The sequence below is a fragment of the Macrobrachium nipponense genome, chromosome 1 (assembly GCF_015104395.2).
Source record: "Macrobrachium nipponense isolate FS-2020 chromosome 1, ASM1510439v2, whole genome shotgun sequence".
NCBI lineage: Eukaryota > Metazoa > Arthropoda > Malacostraca > Decapoda > Palaemonidae > Macrobrachium > Macrobrachium nipponense.
The window spans coordinates 169,295,615-169,317,385 of NC_087200.1; the positions used below are offsets into that span (position 1 = coordinate 169,295,615).

A 21,771-nucleotide genomic window follows, 5' to 3' on the forward strand; every position below is an offset into this window, starting at 1 on the left:
ATATAATTTTTCACTCCATTGTGGCCCCATATCAGTGAGAATGCATAAATTGAAATTTTATTGTTTACTCAGAATCCTTGTATGAATAGCAGGTTTCATTGATGTTATTTTTGTTGTCAGGCAATGTCAGTATTATGGCTTTTGTTGGTATGTCAGTGTGCATTTTTGGGAAAGGTGTTGAGTTCCCATCAAGAATTACGTGGACAGACAGATGATCCCACTGACACCCACCAAACCCCAGACAGTTTCCATGATATACCAAGCGAAGCAGATGTCACTGATGATGTTCTTGACAGACACTCCGAGATATCCCATTTTTCCAAGCCAGAGGAAGAGGTTTGCCTAAGTCCAAGAAATGGGCAATGTGAAAAGGAAGTTGCCCCTCCTTTTACTGATAATGGTGAAGGGATGCAAGATTATCCAGGTATAATGAAAGTTGTTCCACTAAATTCATAACTTCTTAGATACTTTGCTGTGTAATTATGAAAGTGGCCTTTTCCCCTTTTTTATCTTTTTTATTGGAACTTTAAGGGCTCCTATTCTTTGGCTTCAAGTTTGATTCCAAGCATTAGTTTGTCAGAGCAGTTATCCTATAATTTATATGTATTTGTTTAAAACTTAGTATGATGTGGATATTCATCTTGTGCTATTTTGTTTGAAAGACTAAGACTTGAAGAGGATTTTATTTGACTTAACAGGCCAAGGTAGTGGCAGTGGTGCCCGAGAATGGAAAATCAAGAGTTCTGGCTGGTTTTCAGACTGGGAACTGCCATTTTCAGGAAAGGAAGAGGTTGCAGATGGAGAGGACAATTATGATGAAAATAGTTACCTCAAGAAAGAAAGTTCAGTAAAAGTTTTACATCAGAAAGGAGATTTTGAGAGGTTTTTAAGACTCGGACATGTTGTCATCGTCTTCTTTTATAAAGATACCAAAGGTAAGGATCTTCAGTTAAGTGTTGTAGCATTCATGTTCAGTAGTTAAATCACATCAGTTTTCATTTCACCAGACTGGTAGGTTATGGGATTCTAACATTCCCTGCTTGCAAGACAGTTGGACGCAAGGCAGTTTCATGATAGTTTTCAACTGCAGTCAGTAGCAGGAATTAACCCCCCCTCCTGACTTTAAGATACAGTAGTTTGTATTTTGTTCATGCCACTTACCTGACAGATATATATATAGCTGTATTTTCTGAAGTCCGACAGAATTTCAAAACTCGCGGCACACGCAGTGGGCGGCCAGGTGGTAGTACCCATTCCCGCCGCTGGGAGGCGGATATCAGGAACCATTCCCATTTTCTATTCATATTTTTTTCTGTCGCCGGTCGGTAAACAACTGTTTACAGACCTCTGCTCAGGATTTTTTGGAATTGACTCGCTTTTAAGTATCTGATTGATTTTTTGGTATTGAATTGGATTGTTGAATTGGCATGCGCGATAGTGGACCGTTTTTTGATTTTGGATTGACTTTTCTATATAAGATATGTCTGGATCAAGTGCTGTGAGTTTCAGAGTGTGTGTGAGGGCTGATTGTAAGGTGAGGCTACCGAAAGCATCGGTAGACCCCCACACAGTATGTATGAGTTGTAGGGGGCATAATTGTTTGATTGATAATCGGTGCAATGAATGTGAGAGATTGACCGATGATGATTGGAGAGTATATGAGTCCTATCGCCTTAAATTGGAGCGCGATAGGATCAGGAGGTCTTCCTCCAGGAGTGGTTCTACCAAAGGTAAGGCTAACATCTCTCCTACATTAACACCTGTAGAGTTTGCAACCCCTAAACCTGTGTTGCCTTCGGGCTCTGATTCTGTGTCGGGAGAAGCGAATGCTCTCTCTCTGATTTTGGAGTCTCTTCGCACTCTGGAGACCAAAGTGAAAGCCTTAGAAACTGGCTCGGTGCAAGTGTGTGATCGTGCCCCTAGTGTTGTGGAGGGGGCGTCAGATCGGCCCCATAATGCCTCTAGGCCTAGACCTCTATCAGACTCCCAAGACTCAGGGAGTAGGTATGTCGAAAGCCGCAAGAGGGTTACGGGGGCTTCCCACCGATCTGGCGTCCCTTCGGCAGGCCTTGTAGCAAAGTCCCAGGCTGCCAAGGAGCGCGCACGAGCGCGCGTCCTGAAAGAGTGCTTTTCGTCCTCCGAAGCGTCCTCCCCGCGCAAGGGGTGGAGCGCTCGGAGAGACTCTCGTCCTCTGAAAAAAGGACGTTTCGTGCGGAGGACGCTTCACGTCCTCTTTCGCCACTTTCGTCGGAGGATGCGTATGACGCTTTTCCGCCTCAGAAAAGGGGTAAGATCTCCTCCGATGAGGACGCTGGGTTGCGTGCACAGGCGCGTATACCTGAGAAGCAGGTAGCTGTACCTGTGAGAAGGAAGGAGGCGTCCCCTCGCCCCTCGTCTTCTCGCAGGATCAGTCCTGCTTCCTCTGTTCGTTCTTCCCCGACGAAGAATATTCTTTTGTCCCTTCAGGACCAGCTTTCCACGCTTATGGCTCAGAGGACTCGCCCAGCAGCAGTCGAGCCTAAGCGGAGGAAGGACCTTAGACTGCCTGTCAAGAGGACGAAGCAGTCTCCTTCTCCCTCACCCTCCACCTACTTCGTCTCGTTCGCCCGATCGCTTCTCCTTCGGCGATTCGCCGATCTCGTTCGTCCTCTAGAAGGACGTTACGTCAGGACGCTTTTGAGGAGGACGCTCAGCACGACGTTCGACAGGACGCTCGTCAGGACGCTAGGCAGGACGCTAGGCGGGACGCTTGGCAGGACGCTTGGCAGGACGTTCGGCAGGACGCTCGTCAGGACGCTTGTCAGGACGCTCGTCAGGACGCTTGGCAGGACGCTAGGCAGGACGTTCGTCAGGACGCTCGCCAGGACGCTAGACAGGACGCTCGGCAGGACGCTCGCCAGGACGCTCTGCAGGACGCTTGGCAGGAAGCTCGCCAGGACGTTCAGGGCTCTTTTCAAGACGCTTTTGGGGATTCCGACCAAGAAGTCGTACCCCAAGACGCTAGTTTACGCGCACAGGCACGTATTCCAGCGAAAAGGTCTTCCCTTTCGTTTGAGAAACGTAAGGACGCTTCTCTGGCAAGTGAGACTGCCGCGGATGGCGCTAAGGACGCTCGTCCTCGTCAGGACGCTCTACCTTCATCAAGTAGTAAGCGTCATAGAGAAGACAGCCGAAATAAGGCTGCCTCTAGCAAGGATAGGGGTCCTTTGATCAAGCCAAGAGACCCGATTTAGGACGCCCTCTCCGGACAGACGGTCTCCTCTTCCGTTTAGAGAAGAAGGAGAGCTGAGTAGTTCGGCTGACTCGGTTGAAGAGGAACCTTCGGCGGCCCCTTCAATCTCGGACTATAAAATCCTCGTGCGGCTCTTGCGTTCTTCTTTCGAAGACAAGTTTCAGCCCGCAGCTCCCAAGTCTCCTCCTTCGCAGTTTTCTTCATCTAAAACTGGAAAAACCCCGGAGTTTGTGGAGATGAAAACTTCTCTCTCCACGAAACGTGCCTTTAAGAAACTCCAAGATTGGATGGTACGAAGGAGAGATCAAGGCAAGACGACCTTCGCCTTGCCGCCAGCTAGACTTAGCGGAAAAGGGGGCATTTGGTATAGAACCAAAGATGAAGTAGGAGTTCGTATCCCTTCTTCGGCTCAAGGAGATTTCTCCAGCCTAGTTGGATTCGCAGAGGAGGTCTTTTCTTTTACCCTCTGCTAAAGTAACCTGGACCTCTACGGAGACTGACCATCAGGGTTTGAAGGGTCTGCTCAGGAACGCTGGAAGTGTTCAACTTCCTTGACTGGTGTTTGGGTTTGGGTTCTGGATCTGCAAGCGAGAAGCCCAGAATCTCTCAGTCTGGGGGAGCTGTCCAGCGTGTTAGCATGTATGGACAAAGCCGTCAGGGATGGTTCGGAGGAGATCGTTTCTCATTTTGGAACGGCTTTATTGAAAAAGAGAGCTTTGCTGTGCAACTTCACAGCTCGTTCGGTAACTCCAGCTCAGAAAGCGGATTTGCTGTTTTCGCCTCTTTTCGAACCATCTCTTCCCCCAGACTTTAGTAATAAATGACCTGACGAACAGTTTGCAAGAGAAGGCAACTCAGGACCTTTTGGCCCAGTCTACAAGACGGTCGGCCGTACCTTCAACCTCTTCAGCTGCGGTTCGACCGCCGAAGAAAGTTAAGCCCTTTCGTGGGGCTCCCCCCTCAAGAGCAGCTCCTCGAGGGAGAGGGTTTTCACGAGGAAGAGCTTCCTTTAAGCCAAAGCCTTCCAAGTGAGAAGCATGTCCTTCAGACACCAGTCGGAGCCAGACTGAAGTTTTTTGCGGGAGCGTGGAGAGAGAGGGACACGGACTCTTGGTCCCTCAAGATCGTGGAGCAGGGGTACAAGATCCCCTTTTTAGATCTTCCTCCTCTTTCTACGACTCCCAGAGACCTTTCTCCATCCTATCAGGGAGAAAAGAGGAAAGTATTATTCGATCTCCTTCAGCAAATGATCGACAAAAGAGCGGTGGAACAAGTCGCGGACCTGGGGTCCCCAGGTTTTTACAACAGGATCTTCCTAGTACCGAAGCAGTCGTCAGGTTGGCGTCCAGTTCTAGATGTAAGCAGGCTCAATCTTTTCGTGGAAAAGACCAAATTCACGATGGAGACACCTCATTCTGTTCTGGGAGCCTTGAGACCGGGCGACTGGATGGTGTCCTTAGACTTGCAGGACGCGTACTTTCACATCCCGATCCACCCTCTTTCAAGAAAGTATCTAAGGTTTGTCTTAGACAAAAAAAGTGTGGCAGTTCAGAGCTATGTGTTTCGGACTGACCACGGCTCCAATGGTGTTTCACCTGTAGTAATGAAGAACGTAGCGAGGTGGCTACACTCTTCGGGAATAAGAGTTTCCCTGTACCTCGACGACTGGCTGATCAGAGCGTCGTCGAGAGAGAAGTGTCTGAAGGACTTGCAGTTCACTTTAGCCCTAGCGAAGTCCCTGGGACTTCTGGTCAACCTCGAAAAGTCGCATCTGACCCCAACACAGTCCATCGTGTATCTGGGGATTCAGATGGATTTCAGTGGCTTTTTCGAGCGTTTCCGTCCAGGAACGTTAGCGGCTAGGCTTAGAAAAGATCTCAGCCTTTCTAAGGAAAGAGACTTGCTCGGCGAGGGAATGGATGAGTCTGCTGGGGACCATTTCCTCGCTAGAAAGGTTTGTTTCCTTGGGAAGACTGCACATCAGGCCTCTCCAATTTTTCCTTGCGGACGAATGGAAGGCCAAGGACGATCTCAATGCCATATTGAGAATATCGCTTCCGATCAAGAACCATCTAAGATGGTGGTTGGACCTCAGAAGCTTCAGGAGGGCGTGTCCCTAAGTCTTCTGAGCCCCGACCTAGTGTTGTTCTCCGACGCTTCCATCACGGGCTGGGGAGCAACACTAGGAGGGAAGGAAGTGTCAGGCTCCTGGAGAGGGGAACAGGTAGCCTGGCATATAAATGTCAAAGAACTGGCAGCAGTATTTCTGTCCCTGCAGTTCTTCGAAAGGAGTTTGGAGAACAAGATTGTTCAGATAAACTCGGACAATACCACAGCACTCGCTTATTTAAAAAATCAGGGAGGAACCCACTCCAGAACGTTGTTTTCCCTAGCGAGAGAGATTCTGCTGTGGGCAAAGATAAGAAATGTGACTATCCTGACGAGATTCATTGCAGGAGTGCAAAACGTCAGGGCAGATCTTCTCAGTCGTCGGGAACAAGTCCTACCGACGGAATGGACCTTGAACGAAGACGTTTGTCGAGACCTTTGGACGTTGTGGGGACGTCCACTGGTCGACTTATTCGCGACGTCAAGGACCAAGAGACTTCCTCTTTACTGCTCCCCGGTCCTGGATCCAGAAGCAATCGCGGTAGACGCTTTGCTTTGGAATTGGACGGGTCTAGACCTGTACGCCTTCCCACCATTCAAGATTTTGGGGGAAGTCATGAGGAAGTTTGCGGCCTCAGAAGGGACGAGGTTAACCCTGATCGCTCCGATGTGGCCAGCGAGAGAATGGTTCACAGAGGTCATGTCTTTCCTTTGTAGACTTTCCAAGGACATTGCCCTGGAGGAAAGATCTACTCAAACAGCCCCACTTCGAAAGGTTTCACCAAAACCTCTCCGCTCTGGGTCTGACTGCTGTTCTGAACTATCGAAAAGTTGGCCAGAGCGAGAGGTTTTTCGAAAGCAGCTGCGAGAGCAATCTCACATGCAAGACGTGCTTCCACAAGAGCTGTTTACCAATCGAAGTGGGCTTCCTTCAGGGCATGGTGTAAAAAGGAGGGAGTTTCCTCTTCCTCGACCTCTGTGAACCAGATAGCTGATTTTCTGCTCTTCCTCAGGAATGTGCAGAAATTAGCGGTCCCTACCATCAAGGGATATAAAAGCATGTTGTCAGCGGTTTTTAGGCACAGGGGCCTTGACCTGTCTGACAACAAGGACATTCATGACCTTTTAAAGTCTTTCGAGACTTCGAAGGTTCCTCAAATGAGACCTCCGTCATGGAACCTGGACGTAGTCCTTAAATTCCTTATGTCAAGCCCTTTCGAACCGCTTCAGGCAGCGTCTCTTCGAAACCTGACAAGGAAGGCTCTTTTCCTAACTTCTCTTGCGACGGCTAAGAGAGTTAGTGAAATTCAAGCGTTTAGCAAGTTAATGGGATTCAAAGGAGACAATGCTGTCTGCTCGTTGAAACCCAACTTTCTTGGCGAAGAATGAAAATCCTTCGAACCCTTGGCCGAAGACTTTCGAGATCAAGGGTATGTCAAGTCTGGTGGGCCAAGAACCAGAGAGAGTCCTGTGCCCGGTCAGGGCTCTCAAGTTCTACGTGCATAGAACGAAAGAGGTAAGGGGTCCCTCAGGTAATCTCTGGTGCTCTGTGAAGAGACCAGAGTTACCTTTATCGAAGAATGCTGTTGCTTTCTTTCTAAGGGACGTCATTAAGGAGGCTCATTCATCTTTCCAGAAGACTGATTTGAGCCTCTTACGAGTGAAAGCGCACGAAGTTCGAGCCGTCGCTACCTCTCTTGCCTTCCAAAAGAACATGTCAATCAAGGACATCCTTGATTGCACCTTTTGGAGGAGTAACTCCGTCTTCGCCTCACATTACCTAAGGGATGTGAGAACGATTTATGACGATTGTAATGCACTGGGGCCATACGTTTCTGCGGACACAGTCTTGGGGTCCGGAAGTAGCTCTTTCCCTATCCCTTAGTTAGGATTAGGTTAGTTTGTTGTTGTGTTTTTAGGTTGTGGTGAGTCTTATGTGAAGATCTCCCATCCTTTAGTTAGTTTTAAGGGGTTTTTTGTGAATAGTTGGTCAGGTGGTGGTCAGTTGCTTCGTTGCCCTCATTTGTATGGCCTCGATGGTCTTGTCACGTTGAGGTCTCGTACCCGTTGACAGATCATCCAGAGCGCACCAGCACTACAGGTCTCCACCTGGCTGGCAACTCTGATTTAAGCAAAAGCAGCCTTACGTGACAGTAATCACATAGTCTACTTTGCAAACAGGTGAGGAACCAAGATGTATATCATCTACTTAATTTAAGTTTCCTAAAAAATCCTATTCTGTCTCTTCCCACCATCCGAAGGTGGGATTCAGCTATATATATATCTGTCAGGTAAGTGGCATGAACAAAATGTTATTGTTATTATACAATTAAGTTTGTTCATACTTACCTGGCAGATATATATAATTAAAGTGCCCGCCCTCCTCCCCTCAGGAGACAGAGGCATTAATAAAATATGAATAGAAAATGGGAATGGTTCCTGATATCCGCCTCCCAGCGGCGGGAATGGGTACTACCACCTGACACACTGCGTGTGCCGCGAGTTTTGAAATTCTGTCGGACTTCAGAAAATACAGCTATATATATATCTGCCAGGTAAGTATGAACAAACTTAATTATATAATAACAATAACATTTTAAATTATGCAACTTCTCTAGTAATTATATAGCATGGGTTGCACTAATTTTCCATTTGTTTTGGCTATGTAACAGTGCCCTGCCCACTTTTGGGGCAAAGCGCTCAGTTTGTTTCTGCTGACTGATAGTTATAGATGGTTGTCGGTGCCAGTTATTCCCTTGAAATTTTGGACTTTCCTTTTGTATCATCGCAATTGGTGAAGTAATCTGTTCTTGTATTAGCTGTCTTGGCAAACATTTAGATAGTTAGGTTCTTTTTTGTGGCTTTGCATAAGGAACTAGATTTTGTTTTTTCCTTCGTGATCAACGGGTTTTAGTGTGTCAGCAATGTCGAACACAAGTTCTTATAGCTTTAGATATTGCACTAAAGGTTGCAAGACTATGCTAACCAAGGAATCTTATGATACTCATACTTTATGTACTGATTGTCGAGGACAAGTACATGTATGTTCATTTTGTATTAGATGCAATGAATATCTTCACGTATTGGGATAAAAGTGGAAAAGCTTAGAGTCTCATTTAAAGAAATTAGAGAGAGAGATGAGAAGAGAGGGCTAATTCAAAACAAGCTAGCCAGGATTCTTCTGATTTGAATTCAGATTTGATATTTTTAGTTCCTGCACCCACTTCTCTTGTTATACCACCTTCTCCAGTTGCAGGCTCCCACGCTTCCGATCCCAACCCCATTACCAGTCTCGAGGAAAAGATTGATAAATGTTTTGGTCTGTTAGTACAGACGATGGAGCATATTGGTGTTTCTGTAAGGGTTCTGATAGACAAGGCAGAGAGTGACAGTGTTGCGTCAGGTGACTGTTCGTTCCATCGACTCTCCTTGGCATAGGTCATTGTCACATTCCTCAGTGCGGGGGAGGAGTCAAACTTAGAAGCCCAAGGGAGGTCAGTGGAGTCTGCCCCCTAAGTTCAACTTGTTTTCATTTCCCAGGTTGCATGGACATTCAAGCTCGGATGATTCTTCTCCATGGGGCCAATGATGCTTGGGGAACAAGTCTTGGCCTCTGAAGAAGGGTGCTCCGGATGCAGCTCACGTGCCATTGCTTCCTGCTAAGAAGTCCAAAGAACCGTGCCCTTCATGCAGTCATTGGGATAGTCCCAAGCGTTTTTCTTCCGACTGCCTCTCGGAAGTTGACGCTCCTCGGCTCCTCTTCAAGCTCATGTGTTTGTTTCATGTGATGCTCCACATGCAGTTATGGAACGGTCAGTGGAATTGCCACCATCGTAGACAGTCAAGCACCAGTTGGCGCCTGAGCTCCCTTCGGTCAAGCGCCAGATCACATCAATCTTTGGTTGTGGAGGAGTGCCCATCGCATCCCTCAGCTCCTGCTGCTTCTTCCTCTGCTGTGGCAGTGGACCCTATTCAGTCAAAACTGGAGAGTATTTTGCTTTTGCTGAATAAGCCTCCTCCTTAATTTCAGGCTCCCGTGTCTCTGCTAGTGCCCACGACAGTTCAGGAAGCACCAATAGTGGTCAAAGATCCTTTGGTCTTGCCTCTTCCTGTGCCTTGGGACACTTCAGCACCACTAACTCCTGCAGAGGCTGTTTCAGCACCACTAGCTCCTGCAGAGGCTGTTTCAACCCAGACTCCTGTGGATGTAGTACTTACACCTCAAGCTTTTGTAGATGCAGATTTTTCCAGTTTCATCAGAGGAAGAGGCTTTAGAGGAGCAAGAGGCTTCTTTTGTGTATGCAGCTCATATGAAGTTTCTGTTGGCCACATATCTCTTTTTTCATGCCTACAACTCCATTATCTCCTGTATCGACGTTTGCCATGGATATGCCTTCTTCTAACCCTTCGAGTGTGCCTAAGATGGTTCTGTCTTCTTCAGCCAAGAAGGCCTTTATAAAGATTGACACATGGCTTGCAGAAAAGAGAGAACAAGGGAGGACTTCTTTTAGTTTTCCACCTTTCAGAATCTCCAGGTGGAGATAGTCGTATGCCACAAAAGAGGCTTCTTCTTAGGGTATTTGAGGGAGCGCTCTTGCTCCTACATGTCTAAAGGAGTTACTGCCTCTCAGAGGTCAGCACTGTTGTACTATTCCCCTTTGGATAAGAGGCATTTATTTCCTCAAACTACAGTTGTTCATACGCGAACAAACCTGTCTTAACAATAGGATAATTTCTAATGCCTAGCTTGATCCGGTTAAAAAGCAGATGAAAGCAAGGAATCATGTGATATCTGGCAATGCATGCGTAGATTGGACAAAGAGTGGTCAAGGGCCACTCACCTTCGCCACCGCATCAGTCATTTCTTTAACTGCCTGGGCCAAAGTCATGTTTAACCTCTTGGCCTTTACCCGGTTCATTGCCTGTTTCGATTGTGTTTAGTGTGTGTGTGTGTGTTCGGCTGATATGGCTTCTTCTGCTCCTTCTCAGCCTTGTCAACTCCAGGTTTTCCGTGTTCTCGTTTTTTGGCTTCGGCGGCGACTGATCCCCACATCACGTGTAGCAGGTGCTGTTCTAATTTTTGTAATATAACAAATCCTTGCACGGAATGTCGGGCATGGCCTAAAGAGCACTGGAAGTTGTTTTATAGCAAGAGAGAGCATCGGATGGTTTTGACTCTTACTTCAAGGGAAGGTTTTTTACCTCTTCCCGATGCTTCGTCTCCTGCAATATTCACCCCCTATAGTAGCGTTGTTCCTGTGTCTCCTTCCTATTCTTCCATTGATTCGTCGCTGGAAGTATCAGGAGGCCACCAGGCTGAAGTTTGTAATGTTGCCCCTTCTTCTTCGGGTGTCAGTTTGATTCCCAGGAAGGGGGAGGCTTTTTCATCATTCTCATTTATTCCAGAGTCGGAGACGTCCAAGATGGCAGCGATTTGGAAGACGCTCGGGCTAGGGTGTCTGCCGTCCTTGGAGGGGTTGCTAGCGCACTTTATGGAGGCTCGTTAACCCCCTCCTCTGGCTGGCCAGGTCATCCCCCTCCTTCCGGCCTTGTCTTCGTGGGTGGCCGAGGTCAGTCATCTTGTATGGCTCCGCCAGTGTCTGCTTCCACTTTTTCGAGTTGGAGGGAAGCCGTTGCGTCAGCCCTGTTGATGACGTCACGGAATCCGTCGTTCTGTATTCCTCCGCAAGGGGCATCTGATTCCCCTTCAGACCAATGGGAAGCCGTGACGTCACTCCCATCGATGACGTCACTCCCAGTCATCTCCTGTGCACTGCCTCTCTCAGCCATGACGTCATCCCTGCCGCCCAGTTCACTACATCTCCCTTCCATGTCATCAGAGCCTTCTCTTGCAGATCAGTCTGAGGTTAAATGCATGACAGTGCTTAAGAGGTTGGACTCTGTTTTAGAATATAAGTTGGCTGTCTTGTCGGTTGGGAGGACTGGAAGGAAACGTGTTGCTTCGTCCCCGCCTCCTGTAAAGAGATTGCATAAAAAGCAGTGCTGTCTTCCTCTCCCTCTTCCCCCTCTATGCCACGTCGACGTATGAAGTGTTGGAAGGCTAAAATTTGCTTTTTCTTCGCCTATGAGGGAGGAACAATGCGGACGTGTTCTCAAGAGTGCTGGTGTTTTGGAGAGTGTTAGTGTATCTTCCCTTGTGCAATCTGCAGTGGCTGCTTTGTCCTCTGGATCAAATCGCGGGGGTGTTGCAACCTCCCCCATACGTGCACATTGCGAGCGTGTTGCAACCTCCCCCGTCCATGCACATTGCGAGCGTGTTGCAACCACCCTTGTTCGTGCACATGATGCAAATGCTCCTTCTTCTCCAAGGCCTATTTGTCACCTTAAGGATCTCAAGGCACCTGTCAAGAGGTCGAAAGTGGTGAGCGCGGAGTTGGTGCAGCAGGAGTGTTTGCCTGCCACTCTCACTGGTGCTCCCAAGAGTTCAACTCTGGGGGATTCTCCTTCGATCTTGAGTGTTCTGGATTCCTCTCCAACTCACGTTTTTACATCTGCCATGCCCGTGACCATTCACGGACATGTTAATAAGTCATCTGTTGGAGGAGTACGTAGTGATGTTTCTAGTGTTCTAGTGGGTTTGTCTTGGGAGCCGACGTGTGGACCCAGCCCAGATGGGTTAGTTGGTGTTTCAGGCTGTTTGGCTGCTGATCCTTCCGTTAATTTTAATGGGGAAGGTGCCTTAGGGGAGCCTACACATCCTTCTCATCGTCAGTCTCCATTGCCAGAGCAGGAGGAGGGAGACACGCAAGAGTTTTTGTCTTCCTTTTCGGAAGTTGTTGATCTCATTCATGGGTTGAACAATTTGGAAAGTAGGACTCAGGCTCGGTCATCTTACACTCCTTCTTGCTTCTTGCTAGGAAGCCTTGGTGGGAGCTACACAGGATCCCAAATCATCTCTTGTGCTTCCTTTGTTGGGGTACATCTAGTCGGTCTTGCATAAGGTTAACGCCTCTGTTTCGGACCGGGACGGTTTGCTTTGCTGTAGGGGCTCTGCCAAGCTACTACCTCCGCCTCTCACGAACTCTGCATTTTTTATGTCGCACCAGGTGAGGTCAGTGGCTCCGTCTTTGTCTCTGCAAGATGCCTCGGCATTGGAATCTACGGTAGCCTCCATGTTGCAGACGGTTTCTTGGCTGGACTTCTGGTCTGTGGTCATTGCCAAGATAGCTTCTGACAGATCCCCGGAAGGGTTGGTGAGTGCATCCTCGCTTGCCAGTCTGTTGCAGTCTGGAGGCAAGGTGTTTTCATATATGGCTCACCTCAGTGTTATTTTATGGGCTAACCTTCTTCTGATTAGAAGTGACGCGGCTTTGTCTATGATGGAGAGATCAATTGACACAGAGTCCTTGCTGGCATACAGGAACAGAGATCTGTTGGAGTCCCAGTTTTTACTTCCTTGGACAGAGCTCAAGAATATGACAGACCGGCGCCGGGCTGACACCAAAGACCGACTGGTGCACCAGGCCGTGTCTAAGTCGGAGTCTCGTCCTCGGAGACGTCTGGCTCCTCTTCCTCCCCCTGTCCAGCAGCAGTCAAGGAGATCGTCGCCTGGTAGGCTGTTGAGGAATGCGAGTTTGGCAGGACCTTCCCGTTCGACTCAGCCTAGGTCAGAGAATCAATGCCCCTTTCACTCTCATTCCTTTAAGCCAAGAAGGGGCCCAAGGGGCAGAGGTAAAAGGGCCCATCGGTAGGTTAGGCGCCTCTCCCTCTCCTGCACAACGGGTGGGGGGTTGCCTTGAGGGCCATTGGGCTAAGTGGCAGAGTTATGGGGCAGAGAAGTGGGTGGTAGATGTCCTTCGGGTGGGGTACCTACTGCCATTCGACTTCTCTCCTCCTCTGTCGGACAAGCCGCAGCTCAAAAAGGCATATCCTCCAGATTCTCTGAAGTTCTTAGCTCTTCGGGAGGAAGTGTAGAAGATGCTGGACAAGGATGTGATAGAGGAAGTGGTGCATCCATCTCATGGGTTTTACAGTCACATCTTGGTGCCCAAGGCGTCGGGAGGATGGAGACCTGTGATCGACTTATCCACCTTGAATCACTTCATCAGGAAGACATGGTTCAAGATGGAAAACCCGCGTTCGGTGTTGGCAGCCATGAGGGAAGGCGACTTCATGCTGTAGATAGACTTAGGGGGCGTATAATTCCAAATCCCTGTTCATCTGACGTCCAGGAAGTTCCTTCGCTTCTCTCTTGGGGACAAGGTCTTCGAGTTCAAAGTCTTGTGCTTCGGGCTGACAACAGCCCCTCAAGTGTTCACATGGGTCTTCTCTCTCGTGTCAAGTTGGGCCCATGCTCAGGGGATCTGTTTGCTGAGGTACCTCGATGAGGTACCTCGACGATCGGTTGGTTTTGGCAGTTTCCAGGAAAAAGCTGCTGCAGGACAGGGATCGTCTACTTCGATTCTGTCTGGAACTGGGCATCATAGTCAACCAGGAAAAGCGAACCTCATACCCAGTCAAAGGATTCTCTACCTGGGCATGGTCATCGATACGACAGTGGCAAAAGTTTTCCTGTCGGATCAGAGATTGGAGAAGTTGCGGGCGGTGGCACGCGACTTCCTGTCGGAACCACATCTGTCAGCTCATCAGTGGCAGGTTCTTCTGGGAGTGTCTTCCCTGGAGAAGCTGGTCCCTCATGGGCATCTTCATCTTCGGTCTCTGCAATGTAGACAGGAGAATTCTGGTCTCCAGTTGGGGACTCACCCCTGTTAATGGTTCCTCTGTCTCTGGAAGTGAGAGAAGACCTTCGTTGGTGGTTGGACGATCAGAATCTTTCGAAGGGTGTCCCTCTGCGTTCTCTTCCACTGGACTTCCTTCTGTTCTCAGACGCCTCCCTTGCAGGTTGGGGGCTCATTTAGGCGGCCTTATCGCTTCAGGCGTTTGGAGTTTGGAGGACAAGCAGCAACATATCAATATCTTGTAGTTAAAGGCAACCTTCCTGGGTCTGAAGGAGTTTCGGGAGAAGGTGGAAGGTCATTCTGTCGTTCTCATGTCGGACAACACCACGGTGGTAGCCTATGTGAACAAACATGGAGGCCTGGTTTCTTGTCAACTTCACGCCTTGACCATCGAGGTTCACCAGTGGGCGGGCAGCAATTCGGTAGATCTCTCAGCCAGGTATATCCCAGGCAAACGGAATGTGGTTGCAGACAAACTCATTTGTCAGGATCAGATCCTAGGCACAGAGTGGTCCCTTCATCAAGTGGTAGCAGACAAGCTTTTCCAGGTTTGGGGGACACCAAAGCTGGACCTTTTCGCGACTCGTTTCAACAAGAAGCTGGAGATATTCTGTTCAGTGGTCCCAGATCCTTTAGCATTGGCAGAGGACACATTCCAACATCCCTGGGACAACCTGGAGGTATATGCCTTCCCTCCGTTTTGTTTGACCCGTCAAGTTCTGAACAGGCTAATGAGTTCACAGGCTCAGGATGACTTTGGTAGCCCCTCTGTGGCCTCAGGCAGAATGGTTCCCAGATCTGCTGTCATTGTCAGAGGTTCTGAGGGAGATTCCCCCCTTGGTGGCATCTCCTGTGTCAGCCCCATGCTGAAAGCTTCCACCAGTCAGTAGAATCCCTGTCTCTTCACGGTTGGAGGCTATCAAGTACAGTGGAACCTCGACATACGAAAGTCCCTACTTACGAAAAATTCAAGTTACGAAAGCAAAGATGAAGATTTTTTTGGTTCTGTATACAAAAATAATTCAGGTTGCGAAAGGGTCAAGTCCGAGATTCGCCTGGACCGCTGAGAACAATTTTAAAACTTGCGCATCGCCAACTGAGTAGACTCGCCACCATCGTCCCGCTCCCCCATTGGTTCCTGATGCTAGTCACCACCGTAAGATCCTGCTCTCCTATTGGTCAGCATCTGACCCATCATCCTTCTAAGTAAAGGTGTTCTTCGACCATTTCGTCGCATCAGTGTTATCATACGCACGCGGAATTCATTCGTTCACATAATTTCGTTTGTTAATGTAAATTCATGTAAGTGATTTCGCTTTCTTTGTATACTTGTAAGTTACTTTATCGTGTTGTGTGTGAACTTAATTAACTTCATTAGCCATGGGTCCCAAGAATGTTGCTGAAGTTAATGGAAAGAAGAGGATGTTTTCTATGGAGACAAAGATGGAGATAATTAAAAAGTATGAAGTTGGCATGCAGTTGAGTGTGATCGCTTAGGAATACAGTGGAAATCCGGTGACGATAGGCACCATCCTTAAGCAGAAGGAAACCATCAAAGCAGTTACACCTTCCAAGGGCATGACTATTTTTTCCAACAAGAGGAGCCATGTGCATGATGAGATGGAGAGTCTGCTTCTTGTATGGATTAAAGACAAAGAAATCGCTGGTGATATGATAACCAAGACAGCAATCTGCCATAAGGCCAGCACTATTTTCAGTGATCTGATTGCCCAGGCTGAAGACGACGGAGGAGAAGGGACATCGACGGCAACCCCAGACTTCAAGGCTTCTCAGGGGTGGTTTGATAAATTCCGTAAACAGACTGGCATCCATTCGGTGGTGCGGCATGGGGAGGCTGCCAGCTCGGACGTGAAAGCAGCCGATCAAGGAAGGCTACAGTTCTCAGCAAGTCTTCAACTGTGACGAGACTGGCCTTTTTTAGAAAAAATGCCTTGTTGGACGTTTATCATGGAGGAAAAGAAGAATCTACCTGGGCATAAGCCTATGAAAGACAGGGTTACGCTCGCACTTTGTTCCAATGCCAGTGGGGATTGTAAGGTGAAGCCCCTACTTTTTTGCATCATTCGGAGACTCCTCGAGCCTTCAAGGCCCACAAAGTGCTAAAGGAGAAGCTTCCGGTGATGTGGAGGGCTAATGTGAAAGCCTGGGTAACGAGACTTTTGTTCATTGAGTGGGTAAATCTGTGTTTGTTCCGATACGTAATACAAACCATCGGTCCTTTTACAATAGGAAGGTAACTAGCGGTAGCTGGAACAGTCGTAAGCTTCGAACAAGGGAGTTTGATAGTTAACTGCTTGTCCGACAGTGCGCGGCGCGTGAAGAATCACTTTTGCTTTCGGCTGCGTTGGTGGAGGACATGTTCGTCATCGCTCTCTGCCTGCTTCATCGTCGTATGCTTTGGTTGTGTGTTGTTTCTCAACTTGGTTTGTCAGTGTAGTGAAAGTGTATTGTAAGTACGTGATTTTATGCATGACACTTACCTGGCAGATATATATATAGCTTATCCTCTTGTCGCACTGGCAGAATTTCAAAACTCGCGGCAACTGCTAGTACACTGGTAGTTCAGGTGATTGCCACCCCGTTCCCGTGGCGCTGGTGCTCGGAACCATTCCCATTTTCGTCAGATTTTCTCTGCCAGCCGAACCGGCAACATCGTTGAAGGTTCTCTGATAGAATTTCCTGCTCGTTGACTGACTTTTCGATGTTTGGATATTGGTATCGTATTTGGAAAGTTAGCTTGGCAATCGCAATTGACATTTCTTTAGTATGTCTGATTCAGGTAGTATGTTTAGAGTTTGTGTGAAAGAAGGGTGTAAAGTGAGACTGCCGAAATCATCGGTAGATCCCCATACTGGGTGTAAGAAGTGTCGAGAGTTTGTGTGTACGTGGGAGAACAGGTGTGCAATGAATGTGAGAGTCTGAATGAGAAAGAGTGGAAGGCTCTTGTTAAGTATGTGGAAAGATTGGAAAAAGATCGGGTGAGAAGATCAGTGTCTAGAAGTGAGAGATCTGGATCTTCGGGTAAACCTTTGAATGAATCTATTTCTGTTTCTTCTCCAGCTCATTCACATGTAGATTTAGTAGCACCTTCCCCTCAGGTTTCTCCTGCGCCCGTTGCTGTATCTGAGGGCACTACTGATCCGCAGATTGTGAAAGTGTTCGCTGCCCTTGCTTCTATGGGTGATCAGATCAAGCGTTTAACGGATAAAGTGGAAGTGTTTAATGTTGGTGACAGTGTTGTGGAGGGGGCGCCTGATCGTCCCTCTCGTGTTCCTAGACCTAGACCTCTGTCAAGCTCCCAGACCCAAGGGAGAAGGCATGTCGACAGTCGAAGGGAGGCGAGAGGGGTTATTTCACGATCAGTCGTCCCTTCAGGCAGTCCTGTTGTTACGTCCCAGGCTGCAGCAGTACGCCAGAGAAAAGGCGTTACTGGGAAGTGCTTTTATTCTTCAGATAGCTCGGCTTCAGGAAGGAATAGACGCTTTTTGGAAGAATCGCGTCCTCTCAAGAGATCGTACATGCCGACCTCGAACCAGGATGAAAGGGTCTACGCGCAAGAGGGGTGAAGTAGCCCTGAGATTTTTTCGTCGGAAGATGAGGACGCAATCCCTATCAAAAGGAAGAGGATTTCTCGTCCTTTAGAAGTTGCTAACCGTTTGATGGTCAGTTTTTCTCCTAGTAGAGAACCTCCGCTTCGTAGACGTCAGGATCGCTCTCCTCTTCGTATCATCCCCGTGCGTCCTCGTTCTCCTCCTTCTCATGAGTCTCGTCAGGAAGCGGAGACTAAGGACGTTTTGTGAGATATGCAGGAGAAGTTAGCCATCCTTGTTAAGTCCTGGGAAAGGACCGAGCAACTGTCTTCTAGGCGTAAGGACGCTTCTCTTCCAGTTAAGTCCTCCCAGAGGACGCAGGATAAGCCATTGCCTCCTCTTTCTCAGGCGACCTTCTCTCGTAATCCAGGACGCAGTGTGTCCTATAGGAGGGACGTTTCTCCGACACCGCAGGACGCAGGAGGAAGAGTGATGGACGCAGGACGCAGGAGGAAGAGTGATGGACGCATGGTGGACGCGGCTCTTGCAGTGGACGCAGGACGCAGGCGGCAGCACGCTGAACCGTCTTCATCCCGACAAGACGGGGAAGGTTTTTGTAAGGACGCAGTATCACATCCGCTCTCCAGGCAAGCTTTGGAAAAGGATCCCTCGACTGATTTTCATCAAGATCTCGAATTCCAGGATATTTCTTCAGCGGAGGAAGACTTAGCTGATTTTTCGGAAGATGACAAGAATGTAGAAGCTCCTTCCTCGGATTGTAAGAGGCTAACTGAGTGCCTCCTTTCTTTGTTTGAAGGGGACTTTCAACCGTCAGCGCCGTTATCTCCTCTTTCTCAGTTTTCGAGGACTAAAGCTCCCAAGAAGTCTTCTTTCTTGAAAATGACGCTGTCGATCACAGCTAAGAAAGCCCTTCAACGCATCAATGAATGGTTAAAGGAGAAGAGGGAAGCGGGGGAGACTTCATTCGCTTTCCCTCCAGCCAAGTTGGCTTCGAAGTCTGGGGTGTGGTATGCCACGGGGGAAAGTCTTGGCCTGGGAGTTCCTGTCTCCTCCCAGGGGGACTTTCTAATATTGTGGATAGCTCTCATAGGCATGCCTTACACGCAGCCAAGGTGTGGTGGACTTCATCAGAATTCGATCATTTGCTGAAGGGCATCTATCGAACTTTTGAAGTCTTTTAATTTCCTCGATTGGTCGTTGGGGGCTTTGGCTTGCACCCTGGAGATGGAGGAACCTTCGGATTTAGATTTGCCCTGAAGTATTATGTCTTGTATGGACAAAGCCTTGAGAGATGGAGCAAATGAGCTTTCTTCACTTTTTACGGCAGGTGTGCTGAAGAAAAGGTCTGTTGTGCTCGTTCGCTGCTAAGGGAGTCTCGAACGCGCAAAAGTCAGAGTTGATGTTCTCCCCACTTTCAGGACAACTTTTCCCATCGGAAATTATTAAAGATATCACTCTCTCCCTTACTCAGAAGGCTACCCAGGACCTTCTGACTTCTTCAGTGAGGAAGTATTTACCGACCAAGGTGATAAAGAAGACACCGAAGGAATCAAGAACAACCCAACAGCCCTTTCGGGATAAGACCTTTTCCCGACCCTCTTTTAGAGGTAAAAGAGTTCCTGCCAAGAGAGGTTCGAAAACCTCAACCAAGCAGTGAGATGGAAGTCCTCCAGACGTGTGTTGGGGCCAGACTTCTAGACTTTTGGGAAGTCTGGCAAAGCAGGGGAGCGGATCCTTGGTCCGTAAGCGTAGCAAAGGAAGGTTACAAGATCCCCTTCCTGAAGAAACCACCTCTCGCTACATCCCCGAGAGCCCTAGGGGCTCATTACATCGATTTACAGAAGAGAGAGGCTCTATGGCAACAAGTTGTCAGCATGTTAGAGAAAGGAGCCATAGAACCTGTTTTGGATCACGCTTCTCCAGGATTTTACAACCGACTTTTCCTGGTACCGAAGTCTTCAGGAGGATGGAGGCCAGTATTGGATGTAAGTCATCTAAACTTGTTCGTAGAAAAGACCAAGTTTATGATGGAAACGAACGACTCGGTGCTGGCAGCGGTACGTCCAGGGGACTGGATGGTGACACTGGACCTTCAGGATGCGTATTTTCATATTCTTATTCATCCGAGGTCCAGGAAATATTTAAGATTCGTGATCCAGGACAAGGTATATCAGTTCAGAGCCCTTTGCTTCGGGCTTTGCACGGCCCCTCAGGTGTTTACAAGGATGATGGCGAATGTGGCGAAGTGGCTTCATCTGTTAGGTGTCAGAGTCTCCCTCTACTTGGACGACTGGCTCATAAGAGCCCAGTCAAGGCAACAATGTCTGGAGGACACGGATCTTACGTTGGAATTAACAAGACAGTGGGGTCTGATGGTGAACCTGGAAAAGTCACAACTGATCCCCACACAGGAGCTAGTTTATTTGGGGATTCTGATATCCTCAGTGACTTTTCGGGCTTTTCCGTCCCCCGAAAGGCAGACCTTGTGCCTTCGGAAGGTGCAAGAATTCCTAGAGAAAGACCAATGTTCGGCGAGAGAGTGGATGAGCTTACTGGGGACACTCTCTTCGCTAGAGCGGTTCATTTCTCTAGGAAGACTTCACATGCACATGAGGCCCTTACAGTTCTTCCTGAACGAAGTCTGGCCAAGAAGATCGCAACCAGATTCCTTCCTGTTTCCAATTCCTTTCAAGATAAAGGAGGAATTGAAGTGGTGGCTAACTCCGGGAAAGTTAGCAGAGGGTACGTCACTCCAGCAGAAGAACCCAGACCTAATATTATTTTCTGACGCATCGGACGCAGGCTGGGGAGCGACGCTGGGCCCTCAAGAGGTGTCAGGCCTTTGGAGCAAGGAGGAAACAGCTTGGCACATAAACAGGAAGGAACTGATGGCGATTTTCTTGGCTTTGAAAGCGTTCAGAGAGTTGATCGGCGGCAAAGTGGTGCAGATCAACGCGGACAATACCACAGCTCTGGCATACGTATGCAAACAAGGAGGGACCCATTCGTTTACTCTTTGCAATTTGGTGAAGGAGATCCTTCTGTGGGCAGAGAGCGAGAACGTCACCCTGCTCACCAGGTTCATTCAAGGGGAGAAGAATGTCAGAGCGGACCTGTTGAGCAGGGAAGGACAAGTTCTTTCGATAGAGTGGATCCTGCATCAAGAAGTATGCCAGAGTCTGTGGAATCTTTGGGGCAGCCCAGTGGTGGATCTTTTTGCTACCGCAGCGACGAAGAGGTTACCGAACTACTGTTCTCCAGTCCCAGACCCTCTTGCAGTCGCAGTAGATGCCTTCCTACTAGATTGGACGGGTTTGGATGTGTACGCCTTTCCCCCGTTCAAGATTTTAGGAAGGGTAATGAAGAAATTCAGGGAGAGTCAAGGAACAAGACTTACCCTCATAGCCCCCTACTGGCCGGCCCAAACTTGGTTCACAGAGGTACTGGAATGGACACTGGATTCTCCGAGAAGACTGCCCACAAGAGTAGATCTTCTCAAACAACCCCACTTCGACAGGTTCCACAAGAACACCCTTGCTCTGGGTCTGACTGCGTTCAGACTATCGAAAGACTTGTCAGAGCGAGGGGTTTTTCTAGAGAAGCAGCAAAGGCAGTGGCTAGAGCACGAAGAGCTTCAACTATCAAAGTGTACCAGTCGAAGTGGGAGAACTTCTGTAAGTGGTGCAAGAATCGGAAGGTTTCTTCATCCAGTACCTCTGTGACCCAACTTGCAGATTTCCTTCTGTATCTGAAGAAGGAATTAGGATTAGCAAATCAAACGATTAAGGGATACAAAAGTATGTTGTCCTCAGTGTTTAGGCACAGAGGATTAGATCTGTCCAATGATGCAGATCTTAGAGATCTTCTCAGATCTTTTAATACAAAGAAGGATCGACAATGCAGAGCTCCTTCTTGGAATCTTGATGTCGTACTTAAGTTCTTAGGAATGGATAGGTATGAACCTATGGACAGTGCTCCTTTGAGGGATGTATCGAAGAAGACTATATTCTTGGTAGCCTTGGCTACAGCTAAAAGGATTAGTGAGCTGCAAGCTATTAACAAACAAGCAAGTAGGCTGGAAGCACAACAAAGCAGTGTGTTCATTCCAGGAAGATTTCTTGGCCAAGAATGAGAGTCCTTTGCATCCGTGGCCAAGGTC

The 21,771-nt window shown here is 48.4% G+C and overlaps 1 protein-coding gene across 3 annotated transcripts in view; it reads left to right on the forward strand.

Moving 5' to 3' along the window:
- LOC135219814 (thioredoxin domain-containing protein 16-like) overlaps window positions 1-21,771 on the forward strand; it is a 439,137-nt gene that overhangs the window by 42,629 nt on the left and 374,737 nt on the right. For all 3 annotated transcript variants that reach the window (XM_064256898.1, XM_064256899.1, XM_064256900.1), the window contains exons 2-3: window positions 121-424; window positions 699-935. In XM_064256898.1, coding sequence (XP_064112968.1) covers window positions 124-424; window positions 699-935 — 538 coding nt within the window. In that variant the 5' untranslated portion in view covers window positions 121-123. The remainder of the gene's footprint in view (window positions 1-120; window positions 425-698; window positions 936-21,771) is intronic.